This window comes from Durio zibethinus, chromosome 18 (genome assembly GCF_047325235.1).
Source record: "Durio zibethinus cultivar Kanyao isolate XHJ-2024 chromosome 18, ASM4732523v1, whole genome shotgun sequence".
NCBI lineage: Eukaryota > Viridiplantae > Streptophyta > Magnoliopsida > Malvales > Malvaceae > Durio > Durio zibethinus.
This window is the reverse complement of record NC_143179.1, coordinates 9,059,486-9,074,422: the sequence shown is the minus strand read 5'-3', so window position 1 is coordinate 9,074,422 and position 14,937 is coordinate 9,059,486. Positions and strand designations below refer to the sequence as shown.

The 14,937-nt window shown below is 37.6% G+C and overlaps 3 protein-coding genes and 1 non-coding gene across 16 annotated transcripts; 3 read left to right on the top strand and 1 right to left on the bottom strand.

Annotated features, from left to right (window-relative positions):
* The first annotated feature begins 308 nt into the window (after window positions 1-308).
* TRNAS-CGA (transfer RNA serine (anticodon CGA)) lies at window positions 309-390 on the top strand. Its single transcript has one exon. It is a non-coding gene; the product is annotated as a tRNA-Ser (tRNA).
* Window positions 391-1,753: 1,363 nt separating this feature from the next.
* On the top strand, window positions 1,754-7,085 carry LOC111299316 (casein kinase 1-like protein 3). Of its 10 annotated transcripts, none has more exons than XM_089747332.1 (18): window positions 1,754-2,133; window positions 2,250-2,290; window positions 2,620-2,689; window positions 2,799-2,947; window positions 3,093-3,188; window positions 3,284-3,354; window positions 3,602-3,663; window positions 3,753-3,816; window positions 4,009-4,093; window positions 4,193-4,319; window positions 4,556-4,638; window positions 4,882-4,942; window positions 5,170-5,291; window positions 5,488-5,670; window positions 5,815-6,031; window positions 6,203-6,252; window positions 6,373-6,495; window positions 6,756-7,085. In XM_089747332.1, the coding sequence occupies exons 1-14, from the start codon at window positions 2,058-2,060 to the stop codon at window positions 5,665-5,667; spliced, it is 1,287 nt and encodes a 428-aa protein (XP_089603458.1). In that variant the 5' UTR covers window positions 1,754-2,057; the 3' UTR covers window positions 5,668-5,670; window positions 5,815-6,031; window positions 6,203-6,252; window positions 6,373-6,495; window positions 6,756-7,085. The 10 variants fall into 10 exon arrangements, with proteins under 10 accessions (XP_089603458.1, XP_089603456.1, XP_089603457.1 ...); XM_089747330.1 differs by having other exon boundaries at window positions 6,123-6,252; XM_089747331.1 differs by having other exon boundaries at window positions 5,806-6,031.
* On the top strand, window positions 6,920-10,684 carry LOC111299315 (VAN3-binding protein-like). Of its 4 annotated transcripts, none has more exons than XM_089747327.1 (11): window positions 6,920-7,059; window positions 7,690-7,798; window positions 7,879-8,114; window positions 8,199-8,473; window positions 8,625-8,690; window positions 8,992-9,060; window positions 9,153-9,525; window positions 9,780-9,923; window positions 10,030-10,079; window positions 10,260-10,317; window positions 10,399-10,684. In XM_089747327.1, exons 3-11 carry the CDS (start codon window positions 7,988-7,990, stop codon window positions 10,599-10,601), a joined length of 1,365 nt encoding a protein of 454 aa, XP_089603453.1. In that variant the 5' UTR covers window positions 6,920-7,059; window positions 7,690-7,798; window positions 7,879-7,987; the 3' UTR covers window positions 10,602-10,684. The 4 variants fall into 4 exon arrangements, with proteins under 4 accessions (XP_089603453.1, XP_089603452.1, XP_022750166.2 ...); XM_089747326.1 differs by having other exon boundaries at window positions 8,977-9,060; XM_022894431.2 differs by having other exon boundaries at window positions 7,690-8,114.
* Window positions 10,685-12,064: 1,380 nt separating this feature from the next.
* LOC111300421 (protein JINGUBANG-like) lies at window positions 12,065-13,978 on the bottom strand. Its single transcript, XM_022896052.2, has one exon. The coding sequence runs from the start codon at window positions 13,826-13,828 to the stop codon at window positions 12,470-12,472; it is 1,359 nt and encodes a 452-aa protein (XP_022751787.2). The 5' UTR covers window positions 13,829-13,978; the 3' UTR covers window positions 12,065-12,469.
* Between the last annotated feature and the right edge of the window lie 959 nt (window positions 13,979-14,937).

Below are 14,937 nucleotides of genomic sequence, written 5' to 3'. Positions count from 1 at the left end.
TTTGTGATGCAGCTTTGAGTTCAGCAGGAAACGTTGTTTCAAAGAAGTAGAGAGGAGGCCACTAAATTAATCTAAACCGCTGAGAACAAGATGGCAAAGATTAATAATGCTGATGCGGACATTGACTATATTAAACGACAATGATGCCCTATTGCGAATTTGGCAGCCGATCACCTGGAAAATTTGAGTTCAGCTTAGCAATCATAACTTTAAATAGTACATGTAATGGGAAATCGTCAAAATTTGGCAACTTAAAGATTAAGCTGTGAAGGATGACATTATACATTTAGCATCACACTAGGGCAAGCGTCGATATGTCCGAGTGGTTAAGGAGACAGACTCGAAATCTGTTGGGCGCTGCCTGCGCAGGTTCGAATCCTGCTGTCGACGCAAGTTTTCTCTTATTATTTTTTGCTCTGTTCAACATGCCAGACACAGCAAAGCAAGGTTACAGACATTCATATTTATGCACGAACTTATTGGAATTCCACTCAAATATGTTTAAATTGCTGTTCTTGGGCTTAATTTGAATACGATTGAAGAAAAAAGAAAGTGAGAAATTCTCTTTAATTAGTTGAAATTGAGCTTTTCTTCACTCTCTCAACAACTCATGGCGGTTCCCAACTTAGACTCGACTCTGGTGCATTTCTGTATGGCTCCCTCATTGCCTGCGTTCTTCTTCTGGCTGCCTTTGCCATCTTAATCATCCTCTTGCTCACTTTCTCTATCTCAATCTTCTCCATTGTTTTTTCATCGATTTATACAGTATCTTTTCTTTGTTGTCTGATCAGTATGTTGAATGAGTAGGGGCTAATCTCGAACTGGGTTTTGTTCTACTTCTCTGGCTAATGCGATATGCAATTTCTGCTGCTTTGGCTTCAACGCCATTATCAACGCAGACATAATGTCCAGTATCGGCGCTTTGCTGCTTGTCCACATTAGAAGATTGTAGTTGTAATGTTGTTGGAATCAGTGGTCAAAAACTGATCAAGAACATATAAAAGAAGAATAATCTTCCACTGGCTTTACCATTGATGTTGCTGGTAATAATTATTATCCTACGAATGTGACTAGCTGTAACTCACGACAACCTATTGAACAATGTTTGGTACCAGCCAGAGGAATCATTGTCTTCCCCGTAGATACATGGGAGTCCTGAGCAAAGAGAACAGTACGCCTTTTGGGTCCCTGTCGATCCCCTTTATTTCACTATTTCTAAATTCCCGGAGGTGAGGTTCCTATTTCTAGTGCCTGCAACAGATTCACCTTCGATTCTAAACAAATGGCAGTAATCAATGGCATTTTCACTAAGTAGGAGACATAAATTTGTGTGAATAGAACCTGGAACTAGAGGGCTGCGTGAACTTAACATGCCTGCCCGAGACATCAAGAGTGGACACTAAAGTTATAGTTTTGATATCCAATAATATCAATTATTTTTATTTGTTTTGACAAATTTAATGAATTTTGATAAAAAATTTATGTAAAATATATTTTATAAATTTTAATTTATTTATATTATTAAATTATTTTTAATTTTTGTATGGATTTAATGTCTAATACATATTAAATCTAAAAAAAGACTACTATAAATCAATAAAAATTCACATGCTACTTATACTGCGAATCCATGTTGGAGAAAGAAAATTGTATAGTGATACTTTAATTTGAATGACAACCCCATGACTTCTCTAAATTACAAATTCTGCCCTATTTGGGCAGTAAATAATCTCTTCTTATTTACGTCCCTCTCATTCTTTAAAATTTCAGAACGCTCCCCAACCTTTTTTCCCGTGCCCGACTTCCTTCCCCCTCGACAATTCTACGTTGAAAATCCCCACTAAATTCATCGAAATCCCCAAAACACCCTCCACAGAGTCACCATTTTCCACCTCCACCTCCTTCTCCTCGATCTCTAAAATCTTCCTTTTTGCCTTCAACAATTTCTCAGTCTCTTGCCCTAATTTTCTCTCTCTTCCACGAATCCAACCAAAAATCGACTGATTATCGGGAAAAGCGAGAGAAACAGAGAGAGAGAGAGAAAGAATTGTTGATATATGGAGAGGATCGTCGGAGAGAAGTACAAGCTCGGTCGCAAAATCGGAAGTGGATCGTTTGGTGAAATCTTTCTCGGTATTTTGTTCTTTTTAGCTCGATTTCTTCTTTTATTATGCTGATCCATCTCCAATTTATCAATTTTAATCTACTTTTTCTCTTTTCTTTTCCCTTCTGATTGTGCTTTGTTTCAGCTACTCATGTTGACACGGGTGAAACTGTCGCGGTAAAGATCGTAAGTCTTCGCTTAAATTTATTAGCAAGTTTTGTTTTTTGTTTATTTCTTTCACTATGAATGTTTTTAAAAGAAAATTTCAACTTTAATATTAAGCTTTTGAGGTGGATACTGAATTAACACAAAATTTTATCTGATTTTGTAATTTTTTTAAAAAATTTTGTCTAATTTGGGTGGTGATATCGAAATCAGTCAAATATTTTGGTAAATTTATGAAATCGATTATGTAGCTTGATTTTATACTGGGAACTAATAGTTGATGAAAACTTTACTTTCTGAAGAGAGTAAAACATGTAAATCAGTAAACTTTATTTTTGGTTTGGTGGCAGGAAAACAGGCAGACAAAGCATCCGCAATTGCTATATGAAGCCAAGCTGTATAATATTCTTCAAGGAGGAAGTAAGGAAAAGTTTTTGGTAGTTTTATGTTGAGAATGCAAACTTTGGTGTAAATGGTCTTTCAGTAATGTTAATGCAATAGATATTTACTAAATTTTGTTATGTTTTAGGTGGTATTGCACACATAAAATGGTGTGGAGTAAATGGGGATGATAATGTTCTTGTGCTTGACTTGCTGGGACCGAGCCTGGAAGACTTGTTTGTCTACTGTGGGAGAAAGTTTTCATTGAAAACAGTCTTAATGTTGGCTGATCAAATGGTAATCAGATAAAGAATTTGCAAATAAGAGTTGTTCAAAGCTTCTATTCTTATATATCAATATGCTAGTTGCTTTCGAGTAGTTTTTATTTGTTTTTATTTGCATGTTGATCCGTGTGAACATTTTTTCCTTTGATGAGGTGTAGATTACGAGAATAGAATTTATGCATGCTAAGGGGTTTCTGCATAGAGACGTCAAACCAGATAATTTCCTCATGGGACTCGGAAGGAAAGCAAATCAGGTATGTTTCTTCAATGCTTGATTTGCATGGAGAATACTTCTCTTATTATCCTTTCTGCTTTATTTATTTTCTATAACTGTTTTTACCCTCATCAGGTCTACATCATTGACTTTGGTCTTGCCAAAAGATATCGTGATCCCAACACAAATCGACATATTCCTTACAGGTAATAATCGTACTACCAAGTTCTTGCTTAATATTTGGTTGGCTTTCCTTTTTAACATGATTAGTAGACAAATTTACTCGACGAGGCTCTGTTTCCTGTCCTTTTTAATTTCTATGTTTGAGCCTGTGAAGTTTCAGTTTTCAGTATGTTCTTTTTCTTGATCCATTTACTAGTGTTTTTGCTTTTCTTTTCTTTATTTTTTCCTGGATATTGGCTAAGTAGTATTTTCTCTTGATTACTCTTACAGGGAGAATAAAAATTTAACAGGGACTGCACGGTATGCTAGTTGTAATACTCATCTTGGAATTGGTAAGAATTGTTGCTTTTTTTTTCTGCTATTGTTTTTAATACAAGGCAGAGCTCTGAGGTTTACTTTATGCACTCTTTAATCTCCACAGAGCAAAGCCGTCGGGATGATTTGGAATCACTTGGCTATGTTCTTTTGTATTTCTTGAGAGGAAGGTATGCTCCAATTCACTGTCATTCCTCTTCTTTGACTCAAGTACGTTAGGGTTGTGGTTGGGCTTGTACGAGCCGTGGTTCTGCTTTAATCTGTACCTTATTCATTTTGATGACTTCATTTATTCAGATGTTATGCAGCACCGAGATTCTGACTGTACAAGTCTGACTGATTTTGTTAATTTCTGCATTTAGCCTTCCTTGGCAGGGTCTAAAAGCTGCTACAAAGAAGCAGAAGTATGATAAAATATGCGAGAAGAAGTTATCGACACCAATAGAGGTATTTCCTTCTGAGATATCTTCCCTCCCATGAAAGAAAAATGATTTTAGCATCAGTAGTTGTTCAATGCTTAGCTATCATTTGTTTCATGTTCAAAAGGTCTTGTGCAAGTCACAACCTGTGGAGTTTGCATCATACTTTCACTATTGCCACTCTTTAACATTTGATCAGAGGCCTGATTATGGATTCTTGAAGCGTCTGTTTCGAGATTTGTTTACCCGGGAAGGTAATGAACTACTTAAGCTCACCATTTTCCTCATGTTCTCTACATTACGTTGCATGTTTGGGTTGCTATGTTGACAACTAATTATGTTTGATGAACCCAGATTTATAAAACCTACTATCTTTTATTTTATAGTCCTGTCTGGCAGTCATTGCAACATCATGCATGTATCTTGTGGACAACAGCAAACTGATATTTGCATTTGCTGGTTTTCAACTTCCATATGTTCCATGTGGCAGGATATGAGTTTGATTTCATATTTGACTGGACAATTCTAAAGTACCAGCAGACACAAAGGACAAAGACACATCCTCAATCATCTGTTAGTATTTTCTTAAATTCTTTTTGCTGTTATTTTTTTTTCTTTGGATCAATTATTTAATTTAAAGACCTGCATCTCATTAATTTTTTTGGCCCAAGTATTCCATGAAGTTTTTTGACCAAAAATGTATCAAGAGTAATTTGTTTCTAGTTGCATAAATCAGTTTGGAGGCTGCTTCACATTCTGGTTTGTTTCTTTACTCTGTCTTATATGGTTGTACTTGTTTCTCCTGATTTTTATCAGGATTTGCGGCCTTTTTCTGGAACAAGTAACAGTCAAGCAATGACCATGGATAAGCTTAAAGGTAAATTGCTTTAAGCATTCGATCGTATATTTTTTTAAGCAACTTTTTCAATTTGGTATCTTGTGGTTGTTTCCATCTTATAGAGTGTGGGGCATTTCTGCTGTAGTTTCCATACTTCATAGATTCTAGTTAGATACATCCTAACGGGAAACATTTCTAATTTTTAACTTGTTTTGGAAAATTTCTTTTATGAAGCACATCTTGCCTTATTCATTTTTGAATTCCAGGAATCAAGGATGCTTCTTATTCAGGTGAAATTATGGAGCACAGAGGACCAAGTAATCTCGGTCATCCAGATGTTCGTATGCAGTTTAGACCATTGGTTCAGCAAAATATGAGTGAGAAACATGTAAGTTACCTGACGAAGCATGTTATATCATGTTTCATGTGTGCTTGTAACTTCCAGTTTAAATATAGAAAATTAAATGAATTGAAATTAAATTAACAGGGCATACTTTAAAGTGGTTTTTGTCCTCGCCTATGATGTAAATTCACCCCATAGTCAGCCAATTTAGAATAATTGTTGTGGGATATGACTGTTGCAGATGGGGAGCAGTACAGCAATACCATCCACTTCATTTGCTCTACCTGGTGCCTTGAGAAAGAATCTGCCCAAAGCAGAGGGGCCAACTGACGCTACAAATAGTGGCCGTGGACTTGGGAACAAGACCGGTGCTTCAAGCAGCTGGATGCCATCGTTTCACAGAATATCTTCAGCTAAGTGATTGGTATAGGAAGATCTTTCAAAAACTATTTCATTTATTATAAAATTATTTTCAATGATTTTTTACTTTCTATGGAGTGAATGCTTATAGCTATATGTATAGCTAAGGTCAGGCTGTGATTTTGGCTTTGTCTTTCAGGGAACCCAGAGCTGGTGTTGCAAGTGTCATGAAGTTTGGACGTTGGATAGCTCAATATCTTTGCTGAGAGATGGCAGATTGTATCATATGCTTTCCACGAGGTGACCATGATGGGGCAAGTATGTGGGATTGTGCTGGAGTATGGCCTACCAAAGCCTGGTTTTTTCTGCATGCATGAGGACAATGGTTAAGCCAGTTTCATGTTTAATTGTTCGAGGGATGATGTGTAAAGTGTTTTCTCCATTCTTCTGTTAATAGATGATAAAGTTTCATTTGTGTGATACGGTTGTTTTGACCTTGTATCTCATTTAATTCAGGATGCATTTGCTTTCTTTTCTCATTACTCCATAATTTGGATCAAAGCCCTTGATGTTTACCTGGATCAATTTGAATCTAGGTACCTGCTATGACCAGAATCTGAAAAAGTACTGTAATCTAGAGTTTCAGGTACACCGGTACTATCATGTTAGTTTTTGGAGATTCTGTCAGTTGTCATTGTTTATATAACTGTATATTTAGTTGTAATTTTATTTGCTTGACTTTATACAATTGTCTCTCATTTGCCAGTGGATGTGAGAAGAGTTTAATTGATCAATAGAGGTCACTGCTAATATTGAAGTGATATGAAGATATATTTGTAAATATCCATTTGGGTATGGATAGCAGAGGTTTATACCTTAGAGGATTGAGGTAATTATATCACTTCAATTTGATCTTTCTAATCAAGTACTGCAACATCGATCCGGTCATTCATTCTTGTTCTGATTGAAATTTGAAAAACTATTACTTTTTCTTGATCTTTTTGGGCTCTGTTGACATGAAATATAGAGCTAATATATTGCGGTTACATATCGTTATGCTAATGTCGTTTGCTCGTGTGAAATATTCTTACCTTGTATTCCTGATGTACATTTGCAACTGTCAGTAATTGTTTTATTTTGTTGTTACAGGTCAAAGTGAAAGAGCCATTCTGAGAGTCGAAAGCCATGGCACACGGTCCAGTAACAGGTAGCATAATTGCTTTGAATTCCACCAAGGTACTGTGGAAGTCCAACTATCATTTGCTAGCTCAGTGGCTTAATCGAAATCAATAAGTCAACAAGTTTGAACGGAGTTTTACCCTCTTTTGGTTATTATTTATGTATTAAGAAGTAAATTAGATAAAATCACTACTTGTCGTCAGATGCCAATGCCTGGATGCGCTGTATTTCCCAGCAAAGGATCATTACAAAAAGGTGATGAAGGCAATTGAAGGTATTTGTTTTTTGTTTTTGATCTAACGGTGATAATGTTGAAATATCCAAAGTCTCTGTTCAGCAACATTATCGACAAATGACCGCATAGTAGCCCTCCTTAGACATCATAAATTGGATTACGAGATCACATTCAAATACAATAACCCATCATTAGCATTAGAAAGATAATTGTCAGACCATTTTTCCTACTTCCAGGAATGATGCAACTTTTTGGTCCAATATTTTATGATTCCATTGTTGCAAAGAAACAAGCTCTTGGCTGACCAGTATTCAGCTTAGCAGGAAAAAAAATACAACTTTCTGGTCCAAATTGTTTTGATTCCGACGATACATGGAAACGAGTTCGCTAAGTACAAAAACAGTCGAATAACAAACCCCTTTAAAATAAAAACAAAGAGTCTGCAGATTTTAGTACAAAATAAAAAGAAACCTTTGTCGGTAACCCATCAAGTCTCAACCTTTTTGAGAATAGAAAGAAAAAGTAGTTGTAAAAAAATTTATGTATGGCCCCGTTGAGCCTGTAAAACACAAGTGCGTCATTTGCATTTCTATTTTGACGTGAATCAAATGTTGTGGGACCTGGACTGTTGCTTTTCTTTTGCCTCTAAACAACTGTTCCCGCTTCCAGGACAATGCTCGGTTATTATCTGAAGGATATATGATGGGCGTGCAAGAAGGGGCAGAGGGCCCTGGGCACTAGCTTCAGCAACTGATAATGGCGACAAAAGAGAACTCAGGTCATAATGACTACGCCACTCAAGAAAAATTCGTCCTTAACCCTTTAATTCCCTCTTTATAATGTAAAGCTGAAAAACAGGAAGTTGGAGGCAAAGATGAACTGCCTTTAATGGGGGGAGCCTTTCCCGTACAATAGAATATATCCCCTTCTACTTTTCTCTTATCGTTTTTCTCAATAGAGAAAAACCATGCAGCTTAGATTCACTTCCCATGATAAATGTCAACCTCTTTCTTTCTCTTTCTTGGCTTGTTCTTGCTGTTTGTGTTGGAATCAAAGTCTCAGCTTAAGTGAAAGTGGAGAAGACAATTTTAAAAGTAAGGCTTTTGCTATCACAAGCTTGGTGTTTCCTGAAAACTAGAGCACTAACTTGGGTGTTTGAATGGTTGTTTTGGTGTTAGTGAGCTCATGCAGTATAAAAAGCTCGTCCCAGAGGCTGGAAAATATAGATGAGAATAGTCCTGCAAGGTGGTTACCGCTGTCTTGTCCCCCTCCTGAAACTCCTACAGAGTCCATGGAGTTTCTCGCCAGATCTTGGAGTCTGTCGGCTATGGAACTCTCGAAAGCTCTTGCGAAGGTGCATATAGCGGCTTCCAATGGTCTTGATGAGAAGTCATCTGTTTCTTATGTTGGAAATGAAACAAATGTTGCAAGCTCTACAGACTCAAGGGAATCAGTAAGATCCCTTATTTAATTCAAGCTGTTGTAAAAGAATTATACGACGAGAACTTACATGTTCTTGGAAAAATCTCAAATAAAGACTAAGCTATAAGTGTTGAGAGTGATAATTAGTAATATAAAATTTTCATGTTTGTTTGTTTGTACAGCTACTTCAGCAGTTACCTTGTGGCGGTAGCCCTCCAATTTTCCCAATGGAGAGTGAAAATCTGAAGGTACCTCGGTTTCTGTTCTCTTTAATCAGGCCTCGCCGTGGTGGATGCTATCCATTTAATCTGTGCAAACTTTTTGTATATGTTCATCTAAAAGATATACACCCAAGCCCTTGCCATCAGTTTAGCATCCCCTGGCTCCTGCCCTATAGCATTGATAGAATATTATACTGCTCACTAACTTGTGATGGTGTGGAACCACATTATACTGTTCAGGATTGTCACAAATATGCAAGCAAGAGAAAAATAATTAACTTGATCCTACTCAACCACTTAACACTTCTAACAGCTTTGTGATATGCAGGAATTATTTTTACTTCATCAAGCAATGAATCCAAAATTTCTCTGTAAACAACAACTAGTTAAAAATGGGGTATCTCCTTGTTCAACCTCATCATAATCATCAATTTACCTAACAATATCATCATATATTCTTATCGTTATTGGCTTATTACCAATTTGAAGATATACAAGAGCATAGTAAGAGGGCGAACAATGGGCAGATGGCTGAAGGATCAGAAAGAGAGGAAGAAGCAGGAGATCAGAACCCATAATGCACAATTGCATGCAGCTGTATCAGTGGCTGGAGTTGCAGCTGCCGTCGCAGCACTTGCTGCCTCAAATGAAATGTTACCGGAAATAGAAATTACCTGTCCGAAGAGATATTCTAAAGTATCAACTGCCATCGCATCTGCGGCAGCTCTTGTCGCATCACACTGCATTGAGATTGCAGAGGACACGGGAGCTGATCATGACCACATTCTAAGAGTAGTCAACTCTGCAATGAATGCAAGAACAAATGGAGATATCATAACCCTAACAGCTGGAGCAGCTACAGGTTGTTCAAATCGCTTCTAAATCCATCATCTAGCTAGAAAATATACATATTACTAGTCATCTTTTCATTTTAATGTTTGCCGTGGCCTCAAGACAGCCATAATTTAATTGGACACAACAGCTAAGGAGATAATAGCTGAAACATGATAACGGAATGAATTTATCAGTCACCTTCATGGACATATATATCATTAATAGTTCAATATACTAATGGTTTCAGAGGACTGTCAACTTAAATCTAACAAATTAATGCAGCCTTGCGAGGAGCTGCGAAGGCAAGGCTGCAGAAGACTACGACGTTTGCTCTAGGTGAGGAAAAGGGTGAAGTCCGCAATGAATTGAACATCTCAACATTGAACTTTGTCGACGGGGGAGAACTACTGAAGCGCACAAGAAAAGGTACCATTTTCTCAAATCTTATTAGTCAAAAATATCAAAATCATCTAGCTTCAGTATTTGGTAACAAATATTCCATCTCATCACTATATATTTATGTTGATGACAGGAGCTCTACATTGGAAGCAAGTTTCTTTCTACATAAACTCTAACTGGCAGGTATAAACCAGGATAAAAGAAATCCTAGCAACTATATTTGTAGACTTCTAAGAATTTAGAAAATTTCCTCCATTAATATGTAAAAACTTGTTTAGCTACATAAGCACAAGGTGGGTTTTTTTTGAATGCATACTTTTACCTAGATCTCTGAGAAAGATCACAATTTTTTAATAAAAACAGGTGGTGGTTAAATTGAAAAGCAAGCATATGGCAGGCACATACACTAAAAGGAAGAAGTGTAAGCTAAGCCTCATACTCAAATAAATCAATTTTCTTATTACACTTAACTGTGTTAACAGAGTTTACACTGTGCTTCCAGGTGTGATCTCGGGAGTCCATAATGACATCCCAGCATGGCCCAGAAGCGAGAGAGAAGACAATGCTGAGCAGAAAGCTTACTTTGGGGTTAAAACAGCAGATAGGATAATAGAATTTGAGTGTAGGAGTAAAGGTGACAAACAAATGTGGACGGATGGGATCCAGCATATGTTGAATTGTTGTAACAATATAGCATATTTCTGAGGGAAACTAATTGGATTGATGGAAGAACTAGAATTTCATTTCTGTAAAGCAATAACGTTGAAATATATATATCTGATTCCCAACGCACTGCGCTTAATTTGCAATAATAGCAACTTCTTCAGTCATATACAGAAAAAATTGAAAAAAAAAAAGGAAAAAGCCAACAAAAATCTACAAGATGTGATTGAGTAAATTGTCCCGTAAGGTTTTTGAGAAAAAAAAGCTTGGCAGAAGGCAGTATCTAATGATCAAAATTGTTACGAATTTTCAGCGTGCAGGTATATGATATTTGATCACTCGAGCTCCTTGAGGAAGTCAATGTTATCAGCAAAGACCTGCAGGACATGAAGAGAACAGTTAAGGAAATCAATTCATTTGGATGTATAAAAACCTCAAATACATAGACTCCAAGCTAAAGCATCATCTGCCATACCGATTTCCAGCCATCAGGGTCCAGGCAAGCACTAATCTTGGCGTTGATGCCTGAGAAGGGCCCAGGCTCACGAGTAATCTTTTCTTCACATGGCGTAATTGATTTCTCAGAATATTGATTGACTCTAATGTTACAGATTTGGGTTAACAAATAACGAACAAGCTTTTACTTAGAAGCGAATTTTTCAGATTGGAATTGTTTCTTTATTTAACTGGTTTCTTTTATTGTGCAGTGTACTCCAATTCATTCACTGGCTGTATGGAGTGGGCTTCCTTCACGGTGTTGTGTGGAAGATTGTTCTGACGTTCTTGTTATTCACATTCTATGCCACTATTGTGGACCCCCAAGAAAGGTTCCATCGGGCTAGGTCTAATTCTCACTGGGTTTATTATTGGGGCTAACAACTTGGCTGGCGGAGCTTTCTCAGGGACTTCTATAGTTCAATTCTGGTGAGCTGGGACTGGACAAATCGCTGGGTTTACTGGGTTGGACCCCTGATCGGCTGTGGGCTTGCTGGGTACATCTATGAGAATTTGTTTATTGTTAGGACTCGTGCTCCTCTTGCTCACAAGGACGAAGCTTTCTGATTTCCCACATTGTTTCTCTCTCAATGCATCAAATGGTTTTAACCAGCCTGGGTCATTGACCTTTTTGAGGAATGAGAACAATGAAGCGTTGAACCAATCTCTGCCAAACTTTTACAGCACTTACCATGTACCAGTTCGGTTTCATTACCTTTTTTTATCAAGGTTGCATTTGTAATCCTAGTTAAATGATACCCCATTGAGTAGCTGAGACATGGCGATGGAGGCATAAAAGAGGTGACTATATACAATTAATAGCACTACAACTTTTAGGTGCAAAGTCGTTTGCCAGATTGGTATCCTTCAATATCAAGTATATAGATAGATGGATAGATAGATATATTTCTCATTAACGATCGTACTATTGCTATAGTCACTCCATGAGATTGGATCTGTATATGACTCTATATATGGCCAATGTTACATCGACTTTTATTTTCAGTAGTTAGGGGCATGTGGTATTATTCAAGGCACCTGCCTAAGCTGCCTAATCTCTCGACCGAATGTTCTCTGAAAATGAAATTCTAAGTATCAAAAAAGGAGGAAAAAAAACATTTTCTGAGATATTCGACTAATTGTCAGGCATGAACCCTAAAAGTGAGAATCAAGCAATTGTTGAAGTAAATTGTTGAGATGACCCCTAAAAGTGAGAATTGCATTGTTTGAAATATTGATTCCAATGCTAATCTTAGTTGAATCTAAGCAGTACAAGAAAAGGATTGGACCTCTTTTGTTTCTTGAATCAGCTTGAACTAGCTTGCTAGAATTGCTAAAAGTTAGACTTGATCGTCCTTATGGCAATGTCTCAGTTTGCCTCGAACAGCTGGGACCGAATTTTAGATTACCGTAAATTACTCGAATTGATTACCTTGACGCTTCTTCTCGACCCAAGACGGAGACAACACAGGGCTCATCTCATATTCCATAGTCCTTGTTTTTGAATCATTTCGGTCTGCAAAATCTAAGCAGATTTTCTCTTCGGGCATCACTTTGACCCTCCATACCTTGAAAGTTTGGTCCAAACTAGCGCTGTATACCAAAAATCCCATGACAATTTTTTCCATCTGCAAAGAAGCGGCCAAGCATCTGACAGGCCCCCGATGTCCATCCAGCACTGCCAAACATTCATGAAAACAACTTCCTTCTTCTCTCTTCCAGACCCTAATCGTTGTATCCTCTGAGCCACTAAATACCAACTTTTCTATAGCCGCCAAGCAGAGAACTGCAAAACGATGACCATGTAAAAATCCACCATGGTTAAACCTACCGGACATTTTTTCCTTCTCCCAAAAATTGATGGTGCCATCAGATGAACCCGAATAGAGAAAACAATTGTTGAATGTTGTGCTTAAGGCCAAGGCGTTAACAGGGGATTGCTGGAATTTCAGTGTCATGGTTAAAATGTGAGAGTTTTCTCTATACACTCTCCTCCATATCTTTACTGATCCATCGGAGGAGCAAGTAAAAAGACACCCATCATCTTGGTTGACCACTATTGCATTGACGTTGCTTTCATGAGCCACAAATGAGTCTACACATTTTTTATCTAGAAGCCGCCAAGCCTTAACTGTTCTGTCATATGAGCCAGTGTACAAAATCCCTTCGGCATGGTAATAAGCCATGCAAGAAACACAGTCTTTGTGTTGTTGGCTGCTTGTCCTAGGAAACAGAAGAAATGAGCTTCTCTTTGGGAGTGTTGAGATCTTTTTGAATCTAAAATTATCTGAAACCGTGTAGTTCCAAATTCTGATCTTGCAGTCTCTATGTGTAGTGAAAAGCATGTTACCATAAGCGAAAATGGCCCGGACTTCTCCAGAACTTGCCTTGATATATCCCCGTTCGATGCAATCAGGCTGCCTCCATGCCCGGATACGATTGCTATCTGAGCCAGTGAAAACTAACCCTTTTGAGAGTGCAATCGAATAGATATTGCCTTCCTGGCGATGAAGAGAAGCGATGCAGTTGTAGAGGAGTGCAGGGGACGGGGTTTGAAGAGGAGAGAGTGTCCATGGTGATTCAGGACTACCAGGCGGAAACATTGAGCGCATGTTGGCACTCGCTCGGGGGCTAGACGGTCTTCCAGGGCTGAATTGGAGATCTTGTTCATACATATCTAGGTGAGCTCTAATGGAAAGGCGAGGAGGTGATTGCGTTGGATTGCTTTCGTCATCCATGAAGTCATGAAGAGTATTTCTGCCATAGAACTCCATGGCAAAAGAACAGGAGGGGGATGGATGATGGGGATTAGACTGAAAACCTGTAAGAGTTGGCTAGAGATATAAGGAATGCGTTGATGGTGTAGTTATAAACTTAATTTGGTGAGTTGGGATTATTGGTATGGTCTCAATGGCACCATTAAAGATGACAAGCTACGCAATGGAAATGGAAGCCATGATATATAGACAAGATTCCAGTAATATTATTTGCCTTTCGTAATCATGTTTAATGTCCGTCCATTTTTCTCTTTTTGCAGAAATAATGTAAATCCATTGTTTAAGTAATACAAAAGCCATGAATTCATTCAGAGCTTACAAAGTTAAGATTATTGAAATCTACATTTACAGAAAATGAGCACTTGTCTTTCTCCATAAAGCTTAAAAGGGAATGCACGTGGTCTAAAAAATCATGCCCGGATACAGAAATTCCAGTCCATGGGTTAATCAAGTACTCTGAATCATCCGTACGGTGTAATAGTATGGGTGGTTCTGATCATTTATCCTTGTGAAAATATTAGGTAGCCATCCTATTTACTGATATTAACCATTTAATAACTAGCTTGGCTAGGATAGGAAAAAAGAAAAGACTGGTAATAGATAGAGTTTCCATAAGCAGCTGTTATTCTTTCTGGAATAGTGGAAAAGCTGATTGGTAATGCCCCCATTAAATCCTTCCTGAAAAGGAGACAAAAAAAAATTACTATTTCCCTTTGGGGAAATGCTGCTGCATGAGTTCAAATTCATGTTGTAATCTAATAATAGATATAAACAATGAGCTCATGTTTCGTATTGTCAGATATGACTGCTCACTTGTCAATAATCACCACCAAGTAAGACCTTGAAAATGAAGAAGGGCAAGGGATGGGTGACAACAGTTACTGTTTAAAATAATTGATTGCTAACCTGTCCATAGACTGCCTAATTCTCCCTAGAGCGGTGGAGTGTCTTTACCATCGTTATCTCACCAACACTGTTGGAATCTTAGTTTTAGTGATCAGGTTAATAAACTCAATTATAGGTTTTTCAAAGGATTTATTTTTTCAGAATTATCTCAAATAGATATAGATTATGAAGTGTTACACATCCATTACTTTGCAGCTTAT

What these genes read in the sequence shown, in the direction of transcription:
- LOC111299316 (XM_089747332.1), top strand. Translation starts at nt 2,058, where the DNA reads ATGGAGAGGATCGTCGGAGAGAAGTACAAGCTCGGTCGCAAAATCGGA. An exon ending in AAACTGTCGCGGTAAAGATC is followed by an intron (nt 2,291 to 2,619) that starts GTAAGTCTTCGC and finishes GTTTGGTGGCAG; the next exon opens with GAAAACAGGCAGACAAAGCA. An exon ending in GACCATGGATAAGCTTAAAG is followed by an intron (nt 4,943 to 5,169) that starts GTAAATTGCTTT and finishes TTTGAATTCCAG; the next exon opens with GAATCAAGGATGCTTCTTAT.
- LOC111300421 (XM_022896052.2), bottom strand. Translation starts at nt 13,828, where the DNA reads ATGGAGTTCTATGGCAGAAATACTCTTCATGACTTCATGGATGACGAA.
- LOC111299315 (XM_089747326.1), top strand. Translation starts at nt 7,988, where the DNA reads ATGCAGCTTAGATTCACTTCCCATGATAAATGTCAACCTCTTTCTTTC. An exon ending in ACTGAAGCGCACAAGAAAAG is followed by an intron (nt 9,924 to 10,029) that starts GTACCATTTTCT and finishes TGTTGATGACAG; the next exon opens with GAGCTCTACATTGGAAGCAA. An exon ending in ACATAAACTCTAACTGGCAG is followed by an intron (nt 10,080 to 10,259) that starts GTATAAACCAGG and finishes TAATAAAAACAG; the next exon opens with GTGGTGGTTAAATTGAAAAG.